This window comes from Raphanus sativus, chromosome 4 (genome assembly GCF_000801105.2).
Source record: "Raphanus sativus cultivar WK10039 chromosome 4, ASM80110v3, whole genome shotgun sequence".
In the NCBI taxonomy this organism is placed as follows: domain Eukaryota; kingdom Viridiplantae; phylum Streptophyta; class Magnoliopsida; order Brassicales; family Brassicaceae; genus Raphanus; species Raphanus sativus.
In genome coordinates, this window is record NC_079514.1 from 511,847 (window position 1) to 532,458 (window position 20,612).

Sequence of the window (20,612 nt, forward strand, 5' to 3'; positions counted from 1 at the left end):
TAAATTTTCATTTTGCAATGGTGCTTATCCTACATGCATATATTTTCAGAACTCCGTGAAGACTATAACACCGCCTCCCCTTCCTCTTTTTTTTTCTAGTAGCTACAAAATCTAAAAAGAATTCGAGCTAAGGACTCCAGTTTTCAAAACTTTAATCCAGGATGGTTTCAATAGTTTGTGTATACGTGGTAAATAAGTAAATACATAAATCACTTTGCATCAAACATATATAGTAGTATAGTACTAGACTCTATAGATGATCAAACGCTTATAACCTTTTTGTTTGTATTTATATTTGTCGGTGAACCATATATTGATTGGCAAACTATGAATTATCACTGTACTTAGGAAAAAAGAATATAACTAAATAACTAATCTGCATGCATGGCTACATGTCATATTCAAACCAGGTCAAACAGGAACCGTTTAACCATCAAAAACCATCCTTACATATACTGCCAAGAAATGCAAAATGTAGTAAGCTCACAACAGCTAAAAACCAAACCTCGGGTCAACATACCCACGTAAGTGACAATCTTATATAACTGAAATATACTCCACAAACTTAAAGTAGTAAGTTACCTCCACATGTCTTGTAATGCGATGAACAAGACCTTATTGTGAGTGTAAACTTTCACTGACTCGATCGGTGCTCACAACTCGACAATATCTCTTTTGGATAATGACACCTTCACAAACCCAATTCAAAGGTTTCAATCATGCTACTGCAAACCAACAAAAGAAACATATAAAATCTATCAGTTTAACATCTTTTTGGGACCATTTAATGGAGAAAAGTGTGGTCCATGACATTGATATTCATGTCATTTACACGTAAGACTAGCGATATCAAAGGTGGTTTTATTCTTCAGTATCCATCAATGATAAGCATCGAATTAGCAAAGTACGAAGAACCAAAATCCCACCTAAAAAGAACAACTAAACTAATATACACTATCTTAGTATATTAAATGGGATTTGCTAGTGGGTAACTCTTATTTTGTTTGCAAGATTATCGTCTTGCTTGGACATGATTACTTCACTCTACATATCAATCCGTTCATCGGATGTAGAATTAGAAAATATGATATATCATATAAATTATTATTAATAAATGACATGTATTTGTACATACATAAGAGATAAACTATCTCAACTAAAAAAATATCCAAATTAATTAATCATTATCAGAATATAATAAGATTTATATATTTTTTCAAGTTTCAAATATTTCAAGGTTTTGATGTAATATTTTGGTTCGTAGTATATGATAAAAAAATTTAAAATTGATTTGGTTATTTATATTATCAAAATGCATTTATTTTTTGATCAAAAATCTATTTAAAACTCTAGGATCAACTTTCGAAGTTTTAAAAATTTAATATACAGTTCGTCGCATAAAATGGAATTCACAAATCGCATTCGCAAACAAAGAACGGACGTGAGAAATTTAGTGATCGGTCAGGAGCGTTACAGTTTGATAAACTTTAATGGTATGTAATAGCTTGTCGGTATGATACACATATTGCTAGTTAAATTATTTTAATTAGATTTATCGATATATAATCAAGAACAATAGGTCGGCATTTTAATTTGGCCACAGATAAAGTATATTAAAAAGCTAGATCCATTTACAAGACAAGAAGACACAAACCCAAAAGCACGAAACATTGCCTCCCCTCCCTACCTCTTACCACTAATCTAATAATCCCCACTAACAAACAAAAGATGATTACCTAGGAAATAGAGAAGACTAGTTCTAAAACCAAAAGACCCTTAAAAAGGTAATCTAAGAGTTTACAAGGACACCCCGTAATAACATGTAGGTTTAATAATATGATTCTATATTAACATGTAGGATAAAATTTAAAACTCTCTAGGGTCCACAAAAATGGAGGCACCAGGTGGTGAATTAGTCCAGTCACCAACAGCACCATCACTGTAGTCTTCCCCAAGCCGTTTTATACACCATAGATCCTCGTCGCACGACAACACTTTCCAGTGCGGTATCCCTCGCCGCAACGGCTCTTCTCCGGCCACTTCCGTCGCCAAAACGCTGCAACCACCATCCTTAGCCAGGTTATGCGCGTGACCACACAATGACTTCACCATCTTCGCCGCTTGTGGGCCTTCTCCACCTATCCCGTACATAAAGTGAAGCCCAAACGGTTTAAAAACAGACGGTATCGAAGGGAGTTTCAAAAACGGCAGCGTTTTATCAACCACACGCGTCGTTTTAGCCACTACGCGTTTCAGCCGCGACGCGCCACGAACCTCTAGCCGAAACGAGTCTTTGCAGTTCCAAACGCTCAACACGGCCCATGACTCGGGCGGGTACTCCAGGAACTTAGCCGAACCGGGCCATGCTCCTGAACCCGACCCGTAACAGCTTCCACGTGGCACCGCCACAAAAGTCCCGAGTGAGAGTTCGTTATTCAGTACCGAATCGATATCCCGCGGGAAAAACTCGTTAGTGCTGAACCGGAGACGGTACAGAGACTCTGCATCAACCGGGTCCAATTTAATGACGGTTACACGACGCGATAAGTTGACTCTGTGGGCGTAAACCGGGTTGACCAAGATAGACGGTTTACGAAACTCGGAGTAACCGCATTTCCCGGTGAAAAGATTAACCGAAGCTTGGTTATCGTTTTCAGTTGCTATATATGAATATTCGGCGCCGTTTTGCCTAAACCATTCCTCCATCATCTTCACGAGCTTAAGCCCTATCCCTTGCCTCCTGCAACATATAAATTAACTAGTAGTTTTTAATTACTCTCCTCTATAATCACGCGATTAGTGGGAATAACGGAACGTACCTGTGAGAAGGAGAGACACGGAGGCCCAAAACGTAGGCGAGTTTAGTGTAAAGAGGCTTAACGGTGTCGTTTTGTGGTTTATGATTTGAATCGAGTTTTATGCCACATGTAACGGTTTTAATGCAACCTCTAATCATGCCCACTATCTCCTTCTTCTCCGTACCCATCTCAGCCACCTGTTACAAAGATATTAGAATTTTCCGTTATTTCTTCACCATTATTTTTTTTTGAACCTTATTTCTTCACCATTATTAATATATTGTAAAGTTTCAAACTTTATGTTAGCTACTTGATATATATATTGGGTTCAGAAAATATTAATTATGAGCCTTTTGATCTTATCAAGAGTCAGAAAAAATTCTTTCAAGAAAAAGAGTCAGAGAAAAAAAATCATGTATGAATAAAGATGAGTGAACTTAAATTTAAATTCTTTATCAAAAAAAAAAACTTAAATTTAAATTTAAAATTATATATATGAAAATGGGTTTTTGGATAACCCAAAGGTTGAGAAGTTAGAAGTCTTTATCAAAAACGTTTTTATCCTTTGAGTTGCAGAAAACAGAGTTGTTTGATCAATAATATTACCAACATAATGAAGGAAGGTGAATGTCGGATCCTACAAAGCGGGTCACCCAACAGGTCGGTGAAGAGAGAAAGCTTGCCGCTTGGTCCGACCTCGCACCGTCGCTCCACATCCTCCACACCGGCTAAGTCTCTGCTCCAGTCATATTCTCTAACCACTATCATATTTGTGTTTTAAATAGAGAGAGGAAAGAACCGAGGCAAAGAGAAGAAGAGAGAGTTAAGAGGAAGAGTGAAGTAGATAGGGTTTTATATAGAAAGTAGTGAGGGAAGATTATTCGAGAGGAAAGAGAAGCATTTATAGGAGCTATATGTATAACGTGAGGTATAAGTAATGAACAGAGAAGCTAGGAGTGTTTATAGGATTTGGGTTTAAAAGGAAAGACAAATAGACTTTATTATTTATGATGAGTTTTAAAAGTTGGAGAAGGCGAGTAGTTCATGATTGAAAGAGGTTTGAAGTTCTTCTCAATCATATTTATTTATTTGATTTTGTTTTACTCCTTTTTTTTTGCTTTAATAGTCTCTACATTATCTATTTTGTTTTACTCCTTTTTTTTTGCTTTAATAGAAATACTAGTTAGTTCGAAATGGTAGTAAGTAGACCTTTACTGATATTTGAAGAGTTTTTTGTTTATTTAAAGGATTAGGGAATTACAAAAAGTTTAACCACCCGACTTTTTTTTATAAATTAATTCATAGAATAAAAAAGTATGACAAGATTTTAACGGTTGATGATGCAGATATTTTGATTTATTTTCAACATAATACATAACGTATATTTTGCCATGGCTGATGGATTGCTTTCGTATTTGTAAGCACAGTTTCAAATAACAAAGAAAAGAGCTATAGTATGTATAAGTAAACTATGAAATTCAGTTACTCCTTTTTCTCCATGAAAGTTAAAATAGCAGTATTTTGAAAAAATAGTGGGATTTAAATGTATTAATGATGAGTAGAGAGATTAATGGTGATTAAGACGAGCATTGATGTAGAAAACTTGCCCAAAAGGAGAAGTTGTAAGTGGGAGTGAGGAGTGGAAATGGCGGCTATGTCTGCGTTACCTCATTATGGTTTCTCTTTCTTTGCCCATAAACTCACACATATTAACTTCCACATCATCAGCCTGGTGCATTGCACCATCCCCCCAAGTAATCATTTGCTCTCAACCCCATCTATATAAATTATTTCATTATCTTATTCTTTTTCTATTTATAATATTTGATATTTTGCTTTGGTGCACAAATATTAAGAAAAATATATTTCTCTAAAAAATATTTTAAAGATAACAATTTTAAAATTATAGTTCAACAATCATTAAAATATTATAAAATCTAATTTACTGAACACTTTCCAATAAAACTAAAATTAATTTTTAAACTTCAAAATTTCATATAAATTGAAACAAAATATTCCTTCTAAAGTATTATCTATTGTAAAATGAAGGTAGTATTTTTGTAAGTAATCCATCTTCTGGTAACTAATACTCCCTTAGAATTTAAATCCCTGTAAAATCAATGAATATAAAGGAAAACAAAAGTATTAATTTAAATCCCTGTAAAATCAATTAATATAAAGGAAAACAAAAGTATTTATTCACGATTAGTTATATCAAGATTTAAAAGAAAAGTGTATATTGAACTAAAAGCCGGAATGGTTTAACTTTAGGTATAAGATACAAAATTTTACATAATTCTGAAAACATCTTTACTAGTAAAGACACACATTGTTCAGATGAAACATTATAGATATTTTTCAAAAAAAAAACATTATAAACTTCTTTAACAGACAAACAAAACATTATAGACTAAAAAAAGTTTAAGAATCCATTTAGAGGAAAAATACAAAATCCCAAGTTATATCTATTGTAGTTTTCTTAAGAGTAGTTTAGTTTACATGATTATATATATATGTTTATCTAATGTGATGGATCAATACTATCCCTCTTTTTCATGGGAGAGAATATTTCCACCACCATCCCTCTTTGTAAGAGGTAACCCTCCCCCAACATTCAAAAGCAGAGAAAAATATCAACTTCTAAATTGTTTGCTATCTTGTGTGAAGGTCTGTTTAGGACCAGTAGATACAACAATTCTCATTTGGGTGAGGGTTGGGGTTTTGGATTGTATTGTGACGTCGCATGTTTTTTTGATTAATCATTTGTTATTCGAAGATCTTGAAGTGCAGTGTAAATCTTTTATAAGATTGGACAAGTGGCAATTTTAATATTCTTCATAATGTTTTATCAAATTTTCATAAGTTTGTGTTTCTATCTTTGTTTCATTTTGAATTATGTGTCTACGGTTTATCCCATCGACTTGCATATCGTAGTTTGTACGATGATGTTTCTATTCTTGTAATCGTTTAATTGATTAGTGAAGAATTTGGTGCAAAAATAAAAAATAAAGACAAGAAATACCACACGCACAAAAATATGTAACCAGACAAAGAAACGGCACACTTGACGTGGCCCCTCAAAATATATAACATATACAGGTCAGGTTGGTAGGTGATTAGTATTGTACTGATTACGACATTGTCGAGCACTATGTATATTTTACAAGAACTAATCAATATTAAAACGAAAATTTCATCGTGGCCTTGATTATCATATAGCATAGTTGAGCCGTATACATCACAATGGATCAGTATTTTAATTATCAGTTACGAACATATAGTGTGATTTAATCATATCGATTATAATCTTGAAAACTCCCCATTTCCTATGATTTTTAATTACGGTCGATTAACTCCTAGTGAAAGATTTTGGGAAAAAATATTCTCTCTGTATCATAATAAAAGAATTTTAAAAGTTTTGCACATCGATCAAAAAATTATAAATTTGTATTTAATATTTTTTGTTTGTCTAAAATATCAATAGTTAGCTAATTCAACCAATAAAAATTCACACTACAAAATACAAAATGATTAAAAACATCAAATTACATTTAGTTTTATATATAAATTTTAAAACATCATTTAAACTAAAATAAAGAATTTTTAAAAAATCATTTAGAGTGATACAGAGGGAATACCGAATTTCAAGATTGACGATGGCAAATCATATCGAATATAATAATAATTCAGTATTCTGTTCGAATTATCTTAGTTATCTTTTTAGTGTAATCGGTTGAACTATCATGGATTATTATCAATTGGATGAAATATGTGGATCATATAAACCGCGGTCCATAAAACACTTCAGTAGACATAAATAGTGTGGTGATCGTTTAGCTGGCTGTATGCAATCATAAGTGTTCTGAACAAATATATATATTCAAAAAGAGTTTGGCCAAACAAGCTTACTAAGGCTAAAGTAAAGAGAAGACTTTTTGTAAACAATTGAAAAGAAGTTAAAAGAAGTTATGAGCTTAATGAAGATCCGAAAATAAAATAATGTATAGTGAAGAGCATGGTTTTATTTTTAATGGTAGATTCTTTTTCGTTCTGCCTATCATTGCATCATAAACGTGATTTATGGAATACTGTATTTAATAAATTTGTTTGCGACTGTTGTTTTTCCGGCTTTTGCTAAATACCCAAGTTGTTACGAGTGTCGTTTTGCAACTTATATCGTTCGCAGGTAGAATTTATAGACTAGGATATCATCATCAAACAATAATTTGATAATATTTGCTGCAGATTCATGAAATGTAAATCATTCCTCGAAATAGTACTGCTAATTCCGATAACACTCAAACAACCTTCTTTGGCTGTTTTAAAAATAAAAGAGATGGTAGACTCTCTCTCTTCTCTCTAGATTTTCTTGAGAGAGAGAGTGTCGCGGTGGTCTCTTTTTTCTTCTTCGTTTTGTTTTATGTCAGGGAGAGCGAGTGATGTTTCATTATTACTTGCTTCTCTGCTTTTGGCTCCGGGATGGAAGGCTACTAGCTCCGTCGCCGGCTTATGACCCCGGGGGTGGAGGCTATTGCAGCTCTGCGTCGCCGGCTTATGTGTCTGGAGGGTGGAGGCTATTGAAGCTCTACGCTGCCGGCGTTCTGTTATAAGTTCAGTCGGGTGACTGGGTTTTTTGATTGAGGTGTTGGAGTGATACCATTACCTCCTATTTAAGCTCTGTGGTTTCGGCCCGCTAGGATGAGATCTCGACAAACGATGAAGCTCTCCGACGGCGGTGATTAGGAGGAAATGGTGGTGATTAGGAGATGGAGGCTCGGGATTTTATTCTCACGTTTCGGGGTTTGGCTTGGAGGCTCTAGTCGCGAATTCGTCGTTGTTTGATGGATGTTTCCTTGAAAGGAGCTCAGCCGTGGGGTGGATAAGGAGGATTCCGGTGTGGTTTCCGGCGTCCACCGTTAGATTTACCGGCGCCGAAGGAGAAGACCGGTTCTGTCGACACGTGTTTCTCTCGTGGTTGAGGTGATAACACGTGTATCTTGACGTGTTGGGTTGGTCGTTGTGACTTTTGGGTTTGTCGGTTTTGGGCCTCGTTGTTTTAGGTCCATGTTTCTCAGGATTTCCCTTTGTGTCGGGCCGTTATGGTTGTATGGTGTTGCCTTCGGACTTCGGCTTTGACCGAGTAATAATACTTTTAGATGGAAAAAAAAAACTTGTCTACAATTCAACACGTATAGTTATATAGTATGGAAGTGAGAATAACCCTGGCAATTAAACAAATTTTAAGAAAACATATATAAATTATAAGACAAATTTCTCTGAAAAATCAAGCGAGACGATATTGTTGCATCATATCCCTGTCCATTTCTAGGTATAATATAATAAATATAAGTTCGATGTCCTATACGGATTTTTTTTTTTTTGCCATCATGGATATTATTAACATGAAAAACATAATACAAAAGCCCATAAAACCGGCCCAACCAAAAAAAACAAAACCAACAACAAGCCCAAACATTAAAAGGCGAATCGCAGGCCCAACGCACCGAGACCTATCGATCCATCCCCCATTTCAGCCCCACGTGTTGATCCAAACACCCCCACATGGACACGTGTCAGCGGAAGATGTATCATCATCTCCTAAGCCTGTCGGTCGTCGCCGCCAGGATCGCTCTCGGTATCACGCCGGAGTCGCGAACCACCAGCTTCCTCCTCGATCTGAAGTCGACGCTGTTGAACGAATCATATCCCTATCACCGGAACACACCGGGATGAACACCACGACCACCGCTTCCACCTCCAATGACAAATATTGGGTGTAAAGGAAACGAGGTCTCGCAAACTAGGCCCGACCTTCGGAGAGCTTCAATCGGACTCTCCGACAACTCCCCCGAATTGGGCCACTTCCCACCACACAAATCAACCAGACACAGCTCGAACCCTTCCCCGAGAGATGAAAGCCGGCGACCACTACCGACGAAGAACCGGTACGGCCCCAAAAACATACACCGGCGACACACGGTGAAGATTCCACCGGATCCCGATAAACCGAGGGCGGACCACCACCTAAGGAAACGTGCATGGCCGCAAACAAAAGAGAAGAAGAAAAAAAGAAAAAACACAAAAAAGAAAGCTTTACAAGACGGAGCCGGACCGACGGCGGCGCGAACCGAACCCGCCGGCCGGAAGCTGAAACCACGGTGGTGTGTTCTTATAGAGAGAAGGCAGAAGTTTTCTCTCTCTAGGAATTTTAAGTTTTAACTAATAAGAATGTCCCATACGGGTTTATTAAAATTTGACCCTAGTTTAATTATAAAACATACTTTTGTATTTGACAGAGGACAGCTATTATTGTAGGACCGGTGCAGTACAATTCGCATTCACATATATTTTCATGTCCTTTTGGACATTCCAAAATAATATGTTTAGATTTGTTTGACAGTATTTAGAACAGGTCCATTATGAGTGAGCATTTTATGTATTTGTAGGTTCTCTTTATGCGTCGCGAACTTACAATTATATTAAAGCTCAGTAAACTCATAGATCGATTGATGAAACGATAACACGCAATAAGTATTTGAAGCGGTGCGGGTGGCTAGTATATTCATTGTGGTAACTAAAAAACAAACATTAGTACGAGACAAAATAGGTGAAATGTTGAATGATAGATTAATATGCCTCACGAAGAAACTTCGAGTCTTTGTTTTAAAGTTCGAGTAAGAAAGATATGCATGTACTTTCATGAATATGTAGCATCAAAGAAGTTTTAATTTGGGTTGTTCATTTTAGGCTTGGAATGGAAATAGTTATACCTATATATAGCTTTTGTTTTTCGTTAGTTTTAATATTCGATTTTGAGCTTTTGGTTTTTGATTATCATGGTCTATTTCAGATTTTTTTCAACTTAAACATTCATTTATTTACTACATTTTTGAAATAATCCATGATAATTTTCTTATTGTTCTGGTTTTAGTCGTTGTTTGATATGTTAATAAACACTGAAATGATACTTACATATGGAAAACAAATAAAAGATATTAGTAGGCTTGAACACGGATCGGATATCCGAGTTTTTAAGGTATTTTTGATTTGCTTCCGTATGTTACGAATATCTAACTTTTCGATTTACTTTGCTTCGGAAAAATACGGATATTTGAAAAAACGGATATCCGAAAAATAAATAGATATTTGCGAATATTTATAAATATTTACGGATGTCTCATCTATTTTGATTAATACAAATAATCTGAAAAATTCGATATAAATTTGTTCTCTAAAATATTTTTTGCATGGTATACAAGAACTTAAAAGAAATAATGAATCTACATATTTTGTAGATTTTTTAAACTTAGTTAACAATTATAATAATACAAAACTTAAGAAAATTTTATAATCGTCATAAATTTTTTCTCTTCCTTTTATGTAGTATTTTTATATAAGTAATAATCTATATGTTAGAAAAATAATTATATAATTTTATACATTCAAAACTTTAAATATAATCAAGATATACATATATTTATATATTATCGGATCTGATCAGATATCTGCTTCTTAATATCTTAATATTTGAGATCTGATTCGATTCGATTTTAATATATATTGATTTTTAGTATTTGCTTTGTTTCAAAAGTTTATGGATCTAAAATTTTCGATGAATCAGAACAAATAAAGAATCGAATCAAAATTAACGGATAAAATGTTCAGCTTTAGATATTAGCAAGTAATAAATAAGGTAGCCAAGTTATTGACATTTGTTTTGTTGGGGTATCAAAATTGTTGGGGGCTTTACTAGGGACAAAATATTAAATAAAACTCATATTCAAATATACTAGGGGAGCTATTTCTCATGCAAGTTGACCACAATCCCAAAATATAACTAGAATCTAACTAAGTGATAAGATTACATTTAACTAGTGGATGGAGTCGCTCGAGGGAGTGACGTGGGGGTTGTTATGCGAACTTTCGTGAATTATGCATTTCTTCTTTTTTTTTTTCGAATCCGGAAATGTTAATACTGGCCATTGCTGAATTATGCATTTCTTCTTTTTTTTTTCGAATCCGGAAATGTTAATACTGGCCATTGCTGAATTGCTACGTGATTAGCTACACGAGAAAAACAATACTTCAACTTAATTTAAGTTTATAACGATACGATATAGCTGGGACTTGAGACCTAAGACCAGTCAAAGCCTACAGAAGTCAGACCAAAGTTTTTGTTTTACCGACTTATGTCCGAAAGAGTAAAACGACAATACTATCCTTTTGTGTATCTCTTTGTTAAAAAAATGTTAATCCATCTGCGAGTGTTGAGGGCACAAAGTGGCCGGGCAGAGACACCTAAGGAAGTGTCAATTCAAGCATTTTATTCACATTAACGTGTTGCACAAAAAAAAAACACACACTAACGTATATATTATCTAACTCTTAGCAAATGTTTCTTTTCTGGTTTGTGTTATGAAATAAAGGTACGGTTCTTGGGTTTGGGGAGATCACCAAGATTATGTGCATATTTTCTATCTTCCCATAAAAAACTTGTGAATCGTTTTCTATACGTTTAGGTTCATGCATTTATACCAAAATATGTTAATATGCGGAGATATATGCATACAAAAATATATATTTTAAATCTATGATTTGATTTCTATTGATGTAGCGGATACATATAAGTACCAATGTTCCAAGAATTACCACGAGCTTTCGTCTAAAACTTTTTAGGCATTAAGTTTTATATTGCGATTATATGCATTAAAAAAGGGTAACTATAGGAGTATGTGTAAGAGTGCATTATGATAGGAAGAATGGTGGACGATAATTAAAAGTGCTTGAAATGACGTTTCATTCAGAATCACGATGTTTGTGGCAGGAACTATCAGAGATCTACTATATAAGAAATCAGGGATTTGTATAACTTTTTTCTCCAATATATATACTAAAATATCTACCAGTGATTATCTGTACAATTTCTTTTGTTTGGAAAAACAAAGTTTTCTATCAAATTAGCTGTGAACTGTTACCATTACGAAAATTATAAAAATAATTCTGGTTTAATTCTAACCAGTGCCGCCGGCTCAGTTATTAGGGCAAGCAGTAAAACCTTTCCAAAACTCATGATATTAAGGATCCGAATATTTAATTGTTTTAAAGAAAAAAATTAAGAACAAAATAAATATACATCTATTCTAAATATTTTTGTTTTATGTTTCCATATTGAAATTTAATAACATTTTATATAGTATAACATTTAAAATTCGTTGACAAAAAACATTTAAAATTCTTTTTTTTTCTTTTGATAATTATGGGATCTAAAGGTTTTTAGGCACAAACACTAACTACGTGTAAACGATTAATCAATTTAAAGTATGGTGTGGTGAAGTAGTCAATACTACCCATGACGTAAACTTTAGTTAGAGCCCTTTTATTACTAGGCAAAAATAACTTAATTACAATAAATTATAAATAATTGGACTTTGTTAAGGTTTTAAAAATCTTATTTGAGTGAGGAAGCAAATAGTCAAAGGAACAAGATGGGACTTCTCCTTGCAGGTGCAGGTTTCTTGTTTCGGTGCCTCTTGGCTGTAACTCGGAGCTTCCCTCGTTTTCTTATTCCAGAATCATATTTATTGTACTGCAAACATTATTTGTTTAAATGCTTAATCTTGGCACTATCTGAATGCTTCGAAAGGAACCCGACAAATATTTAATGACTGTTTCGGAAATTTGAATATTGTCCGCCAGAAAATCCGTCGAAGACATCTAAAGAAGCTGGTAATTATTCTATGTTAAACCACTAGTGACCACGCATAATAGATTTGAACTTTTCCGTATTGGGTTCAAAGATCTCTCAAAATAATCACCACAAGTTAGCGAAAAATAATTTCGAACCTTCGATTATACTGACAACAAGAGAGAAAAGTACATACCAATCAACTACTGACATGCGGTTATCTTGGCACTATTATACACTCATACAATATGATAAAGCATCGTATATTTCGAACTCGAATTTTAAGATTATATTCCAATGATATATTTGCTTCGATGAGACCTTTTTGGTGATCTTGCAGCTTTGACAAGATTATCGTTAGATGGTCACTTCGTTTCCATAAGATCACTATTTGTTGAAGATCTTGTTCTTTAGATGATACAGTGGTCTTGAATAATTTGTTTAATATTTTGATTAATATAACGAGAATTTCTTTTTTTTTTGTCCAAAAAAAAAAAAAAAAAAAAAAAAATAACGAGAATTTCTCATTTGAAGTTTTCTTATGCTGCTTCCATTTTCCTTTAGATCGCATCATACTATATATCCTTCACTGATATAGACCTTCTTCTAATATCTACTTATAAATCACTGAAATCTTCTAACTGAATGTAATAATTGTTTTCGTACTATATCGCTAGACATTGATGCAATGGCTAAATGCAAATCAATACTGCATAGATAAACAAAAACTGCTCAAGCCGGTCTAATTTTAAAAAGTACTTTTTGTTTTGTGTCGAGAGATTATAATTGCTAGTGATATGGAATATGAAACACTAATATATATCACTAGCATAGATTTTTTTTTTCAGAATAGTGCTTGTACTGGCAGTCGTACAAATGCCAAGACATGATGAATATAAAGTTTCTTCGACTTGTCTTTCGATACGGGTGATAAAAGAGAAAGACATGGAGCGATGTCTACTGAGCACTGACGATAAGAATTGAACTAGTATATAATATCAATCCCATCGTTGGTTTGGTGGTTCTCGTCTTGTCAAATCGAAAGCCCATTCCATCATCACATCATTATCACGATCATATCGTAATCATCATCCATACACATTTACGCATGCATGTGCGAAATGAGCAGACGACACAAGTAACCTTTTTTTTTCCGTCAAAGTTATTAATTAAGGGACTAAACCCATAAGTTCAAAGTTCAAAAAAGCATACAAAAATCCATAAAATAGGCAACATAAAGAGATTCTAAATGGGCCATAACCCGCAAAGCCCAAACTAGAACGAAAACCCTAGACCGAAGTCACACTTCGCAATACCCGTCTACCCTCTCAGCCGCCGCGGGACACGTGTCAAACTCTCATCGCATGAAACTACACGACGGACGGCCACCGCACCTTCATCACTTCGAGTTTACTCTGGAGGCAAACCCCACCACTTTACCGAGAGACGTCCAAACCCACCATAACCATCGTCGATTCCAGCGTTCTTTCCAAGCGGAGAGCATCACCGGAAAACCGTTCCTAGATCTCATCCGGAAGAATCGCCGAAATCGTCATTTTCATCACCTTGCTTCCTTCACCAGAGAGCGTCACCGACACCGTCGGAATCTCCTCCCCAAGCGAAACCCTTACACAGCTAGAACCACCAATCTGACAGTCCGAGTGGCCAAGATACCAGATCTACCGTCAAAGCGTCAAAACCTAACGACGTCGCCTAAAGCCGACCGTTTACCTTAATATGGATGGTACAACGACGGAAACAGAGCCGGACATCCACCGGAAAAAAGATGCGACGTCGGAAATTAGATAAACCGAAAAAAATCAAGAGAAACAAAACAGAAAGGACAGCAAGAGAACCGGACCGACGGTGGCTATGGGAACCCACACCGTCGACTGATGACAAGAAACGCGACTGCAAACTCTAGAGAGAAGTCAGAGCTTTCTCTCTCCAATACTGTATACAATTAAGTTATAACTTACCAAACGACACAAGTAACCTTGATGCCTATTCTTTCGTGGAAATATTTCCTATTACATGTCGCAACCATGTTTTTTGGTGGAGAGATATACATGAATTCTTGATTAACTAATTACAGTTAAAAATCTTGAGGTAGGGTGGTAATAGATGGCTTGGGACGATAATACTTTTTAGATTTGATCTTTTTGTTTTGCGAAACTAAGTCACATTGTTTTGTTAACCTAATTTAAATATAAGTTCATGTTTTAGAACTCATTTGAATATCATAGAGAAAGAATCCATCCGCAAACTTTTGATTCCCAAAATTTAACTAGATTTTCAAAAGATTGCAAAAAAAAAATCTTCATGTACGGTAAAGATCTTAGCACGGTTGCATGCACTGTCAATAATTTATTTATGACAAATCAGCAAGGCCTTTTGAACAACAACATTCTTGAGAAATTTAATAACGATTTTTTTTAAAAAAACGAAAAATGTTAATCATATTAGCAAAATGCAAAGTTTTAGTCTGAATGTCTGATACGATTTAGCTACTATCACGCCCACGTTGCAAGGATGTTGATACGAAAAGGATGTCAATAATTAAAAAAAAATACATAAATTAAAATTAATTAAGGATGTTGATATATATATATATATATATATATATATATATATATATATATAAGTAACATTATTTGAAAATTTTATTGACTACTTAAGTGGAACTTATACAAATAGTTTATTTACGTAACTTTTTAGTCACCAAAAAATAACAACTAAAATTATATAATCTTTTAACTGATTAAAATGAAAATATGATTTTAGAAAAGCTTTTTGGTATAATATAGAGAAAAAAATTGGCCAACAAGTATATGACCATATTAAAATTTTAAATATATTGTATTATTTTCTCAAAAAATATATATTGTATTAATTAATATACACTAAACGTACATGCTACGTGTATTATGTGTTGTAAATTATTAAAATTGTTTATGTTCAAAGGTAGATGTGGGTAGTTAATTGGCAGACCTAAAATTTTCTTTAACACAAATCTTAATACATGAGATTTTTGTTGATTTAGATTTAAGATTTGAGTTATCATTTTTATAAAGGCTATAACTCAAAATTGTAACTCAACAATAATCAATTATAAATCAAACACAACTTCAAAATCTTAAAACAAATTTATGATTGGTACAGTTTTTGATTTAAATGCTTAACTCAACTTAAATCAAATGTAATACATGTTACTAATCCAAGCCATAAATTATATTAGTGCAGCTCAAACAAAAGTTAAAATTCAATAAAGATTAGTGCAAGCTCAATCTCAAGCTCATTAGTCGGAAGGTATTCCAAACTCGGGTTAGGTAATGTGGTAGCCAGTCCACTCTATAGCACTAAATGCGTTCCTTCCGAGGCCGACCAGATCAGCCGATAGAGTTTATCAAAAAAAAAATCCGATACAAAAAGAAAAAAGAGCTTATGACTCACTGCATTGTTAGGCTTTTAATGGGCTTTTACAGGCCCAAATTATAACGGGATCTCGTGGAAATCATCACCTTATCCATGGAACCATTGCCTTCTTCTTTAAGCTCATGCCTACCACCTTCGAAACTCAACAACGCAGACAAAACATGGATCCACGAGTATCTCCACGAAGTCAAACAAGCGTTGGGTCACTCTGTCGACCCTTCTGATACCTTAAGCGACGAGAATAATACCGGGAGGCATTTCGACGCGCTTCTCTATCTGACGTTTCAGCACGCAGTCTTGCGACTGGGCACGTGCGAGGCACGTGAAGAAGGGGCACACTGAGGCTTTGGTTTCTGGGGCAGTACGTGATTGAGCTTGCGATTACGGAGTTTTTCTTGCTGAGAGTTGAATCTTAACGAGTTGAAACAATGAGTTTGAGTTATATGTCTCTGCTTTTGTTAATGAACAAGTTCTGCAGTCGGTATCTCCGGGAGAAACGTCTTCACAACTTTATAATCTACTCGGAGGAGGTTCATGACAGTGGCGGAGGGAGAAAATGTTTCGATAGGGGTCAAACTGATAATTTATGCATTTTACCAGTGTCAATAAACTAAAATTTCAGATTTTTCAGTATAAGCTACATGTAAATTTTTTTTTCACAGAAATTCACATGGGTCAAATGACCCACATGCTACAATGCTGGTTCCGCCACTGGTTCATGATCGGTATGAGCATAACCGAAGACTTAGAAACCGGCTACAACCGCTGTTCAACAAGCTATTCACGGCCTGGCATACATTATCTACGACAAACCTGATGCTAGAAGGCTCATGTTTGAGGATTTCGATTCGAACAGATTCAACCTAAAGCTGTCTGAAACTCTCTCAGTCTTTTAAAAACATAGTTTCTGTATCTAATCCAAATCTTAATAGTATGACATGATTCCTCTATTTAAAGCATACGTTGCCATCTTTTTGTTTCTTGTTTTCCAAGTCATACCAATTAAATAACTCTATGGGCCTTAAATTATGATGAGCCAATATCCTCTCACAGATATCGACACACTTACAAAGATGAGGAGGTCCACGTGATTACGTGGTCACATGCTCACCTTGGCCTTCCACGTAACAAGAACCATGCAAATTCTGGTTCCTGACATAGCCATTGTTCGGTATATAAATAATATATATATGTTGATTTAAATGGTTATTTTATAAATAATATTATATATATTTTGATTTTTAAACGGTTATTTACTGTAGTTATATATTCATTTGGTTCCTGAATTATATACTCTCGGATGTGTGTGGTGCTATTTGCTGTTTGCACATATACTTTTGATAGATGTATGTTTTAACAAAGATAACAAAGGTTTATATCTTTATGTTAAGTTAGTTGAGCAGAAAAATAAAAATATGTGGCTTATAGATGTTACCATTTACTGCAGTCTTTATACATGAAAAAATTAAAGTTCGATTAATTTATATTTTATTTTAAATGAACAGTACTATTATTTTTCATAGATAAAACTATATCACCTGATAAGATTATCGCGCATAAAATATGTTTAACAACAAAAAAAATAGTGAAACGATCATCATATATAGTAGTGTGAAAACATAAAATAGCAAACGCTTCAAAACGAAGTTATTTAAGGTAGAGAATATTTCTTGCGTCTAGAGAGAGAGAGAGATGGGGGGTGTGGTGGAGGAAGCTCACAACGTGAAGGTGATTGGCTCAGGAAATCAAGGGACGATCGTATTAGGTCACGGGTTTGGCACGGACCAGTCAGTGTGGAAACACTTGGTTCCACATCTGGTCGATGATTACCGCATCGTGCTCTACGACAACATGGGAGCCGGTACGACCAATCCTGAATATTTCGACTTTGAACGTTACTCAACTCTCGAAGGTTTCTCTTTTGATTTGATTGCAATTTTAGAGGATCTTCAAATCGAGTCTTGTATCTTTGTTGGTCACTCTCTATCCGCCATGGTTGGTGTCTTGGCTTCTCTTAACCGACCTGACCTCTTCTCCAAAATTGTCATGATTTCTGCTTCCCCACGGTATGTTTTGAGATCTTTTGCTTTTATGTCTCATTTTAGGACATAACTTAGACAAAAGTACATCTCTGTTCCAACTCTTGTCTGAATTATCCTATTTTTCAAAATAATTAAACTGTTACAGATTTTTTTTGTTAATTTTTTTCTTGTGTGATTATTTTGGTGCGTTTTAGATACGTGAACGATGCTGATTACTATGAATGAAAAGAAGAAACTGAAAACTTGTATTTTATAACTCTTCAACTTAATGAAAAAACAGAGACACAAGAACAGAGTATAAATACAGAGAAAGACTAGGGTTTTAGAACCATCTCGATCCTAGTCTAGGCCTTATCCATACAGCTAAGACAACCTGCTTTACACCACACTCAACGACAGAAACACCTCAAAGAGGTTACTTGGGAGCAAGCTAGTCTTCACCGTACAAGCTCCTTTGTCGTTGGCTTGTGACCGTTGAAGACTCTTCTTGGGCTCTTCATTGACAGAGATAAGGTGGGCTTCTTGTTCTCTAAGGCCCAACGGCTTGACTTCACTAATAATTACCAAGGTGGGTTCGAGCAAGACGAACTAAACCAACTTTTTGAAGCGATGCGAAGCAACTACAAAGCGTGGTGCTTAGGTTTCGCTCCACTCGCGGTAGGTGGAGACTTAGACTCAGTAGCCGTTCAAGAATTCAGCAGAACGCTCTTCAACATGCGTCCGGACATAGCACTCTCCCTGGCTCAGACCATTTTCCAAAGCGACATGAGACAATTGTTACCTTTTGTCTCTGTCCCTTGTCACATCGTCCAAAGCGTTAAAGATTTAGCCGTGCCGGTCGCCGTATCCGAGTATCTTCACAAGAATCTCGGATGTGAATCTGTCGTCGAGGTTATGTCTTCAGATGGTCACCTTCCTCAGCTTAGCTCGCCGGACTCTGTTATTCCCGTTCTACTCCGTCATATCCGCAACGACATTGCTGTATGATGATGAGAGGAGATGTTAATTAAGTTTAGCGAAATTAAATGTATGATGTGATATGTCTGGCTGGGTAAGTGAGTATATCGTATCGTTGTCGTTTGGTTCTGCTTTGTTTGTCTTGGATTCTGAATTTGATCAGTTTGTTGTTGTTCTTATCTTCGTGTTAAACGAAAAGTCTTGGTCTCTTGTGTCCAGCTTTACTCGACCTCGTTATTTGTTCTTATTTGTTGTACTCAATATAAATGCCGTAATAGCGATGTTCGTGATTGATGGTCCAGAGTGAATTATTTGAAGTGCCGTGGAGCTATTCTATGTGTGAAGATAGTTGAATTTCCGAAGATATTTATCAGTTTTTCAATTCCATGCCAACGTTTCTATTCCTAAAAATGACTAGAACATGCATACTTAGGAATTAGCAATGAGTTTAACACTCAGATTTAAATAAAACTCTTTTAACTGCTAAGCTTGTTTTAACAAGACTTATAGGGAGTGTTAATATAGAACTAGATTCTAACCCGCGCTGGGCAGCGCGGATATTGTTCCGTCTATTCTTAATAAATTATTAGTGGTACATAATATATTTGTATTATTTTTTATAATTATTAATGGTTAAATAATATATTTTAATAATATATTGAATTATGATGTTATTACATAATATTGTTTGCATGGTATTTTTTTTTGTGTGCACAAATTTTCAATGTTGTACATAGTATTTTTTCGTATAGTGTTTGATGTTTCATTTATAATTTAATATTTGATATAAAAATATGATTGTTGATTTATTTTCTTATAAATATATATTATTTTGAAATGTTACCTACTAATCTATTAATCATTCAATCTCTTAAAAGTAAAAAATCAGTTAATTGAAAGCTAAGTTTTTAAATATAAAAACGAAAAAGATAACTAAAAATTCTTTTAAAATTTAAATATCCAAACCCGACCCGAAATAACTGAATCTAAATTAAAAATACATGAACCTGGCCCGAAGTACATAAATACCCGAACAGATTATGTACCTCTATACCGAAATACCAGAAAATCCAAAATATCTGATCCGAACCCGAACGGATATTCGAACACCCACTCCTAATAGATGGTATGTTGAGTAATAGAGAAGTTGAAAATAAGGATGAAAATCTTGTTTGGAAATAAAATATGAACTTTCAAATATAAGAGAATCTCGTAATAAATAAATATTATTAAGTTGTTATCGATATACTTGGTGTGCAATTCAAGTTAATATAGATTTGATCAAATCTTTTATGAATAATTTTTTTCTAATTATCTTGTAGATAAAGATTATATTAACGAAATAAATAGCTACAAATATTATATAAAGAAATAATACATGTATTTGTAAATTATATTCGTGAAATCATGTTTTAAAAATCAATATTACAATTTTGCACTTTAATTTTTTTATGAATGAAGTTTATATAATGACATATTGTGTACACTATGGCAGATATCTCTAAGTCCAACACATAATCAATCAACTTAGAGGCAAATAATATTTTACAAGAAATGAGTTGGTAAAAGAGATCATATCTAATCTATTATAGAAGCAAAGAATAACCAAACATATACATGTTCGGTGTTTGATAATATGATGTTAATAAGAAAGAAGTATAAATCAACTTAGAACAATGTTTAATCTAATATTTA

The 20,612-nt window shown here is 34.4% G+C and overlaps 2 protein-coding genes across 2 annotated transcripts; one reads left to right on the forward strand and one right to left on the reverse strand.

The window, feature by feature from the left end:
- Positions 1 to 1,579: 1,579 nt before the first annotated feature.
- On the reverse strand, positions 1,580 to 3,840 carry LOC108849908 (probable N-acetyltransferase HLS1). The gene is made up of 3 exons (XM_018623515.2): positions 3,405 to 3,840; positions 2,820 to 2,995; positions 1,580 to 2,740 (listed from the first exon to the last, which is right to left on the reverse strand). Exons 1-3 carry the CDS (start codon positions 3,564 to 3,566, stop codon positions 1,867 to 1,869), a joined length of 1,212 nt encoding a protein of 403 aa, XP_018479017.2. The 5' UTR covers positions 3,567 to 3,840; the 3' UTR covers positions 1,580 to 1,866.
- Positions 3,841 to 17,480: 13,640 nt separating this feature from the next.
- On the forward strand, positions 17,481 to 19,209 carry LOC130511866 (probable esterase KAI2). Its single transcript, XM_057009641.1, has 3 exons — positions 17,481 to 17,984; positions 18,155 to 18,171; positions 18,520 to 19,209. Exons 1-3 carry the CDS (start codon positions 17,611 to 17,613, stop codon positions 18,945 to 18,947), a joined length of 819 nt encoding a protein of 272 aa, XP_056865621.1. The 5' UTR covers positions 17,481 to 17,610; the 3' UTR covers positions 18,948 to 19,209.
- The last annotated feature ends 1,403 nt before the right edge of the window (positions 19,210 to 20,612 follow it).

Bases quoted from the DNA above. Each gene is read 5' to 3' on its own strand.
- LOC130511866 (XM_057009641.1), top strand. From the start codon at position 17,611: ATGGGGGGTGTGGTGGAGGAAGCTCACAACGTGAAGGTGATTGGCTCA.
- LOC108849908 (XM_018623515.2), bottom strand. From the start codon at position 3,566: ATGATAGTGGTTAGAGAATATGACTGGAGCAGAGACTTAGCCGGTGTG. The intron at 2,996-3,404 runs GTAATATTATTG...TCTTTGTAACAG, and splicing joins CACCTTCCTTCATTATGTTG to GTGGCTGAGATGGGTACGGA. The intron at 2,741-2,819 runs GTACGTTCCGTT...TATATGTTGCAG, and splicing joins CGTGTCTCTCCTTCTCACAG to GAGGCAAGGGATAGGGCTTA.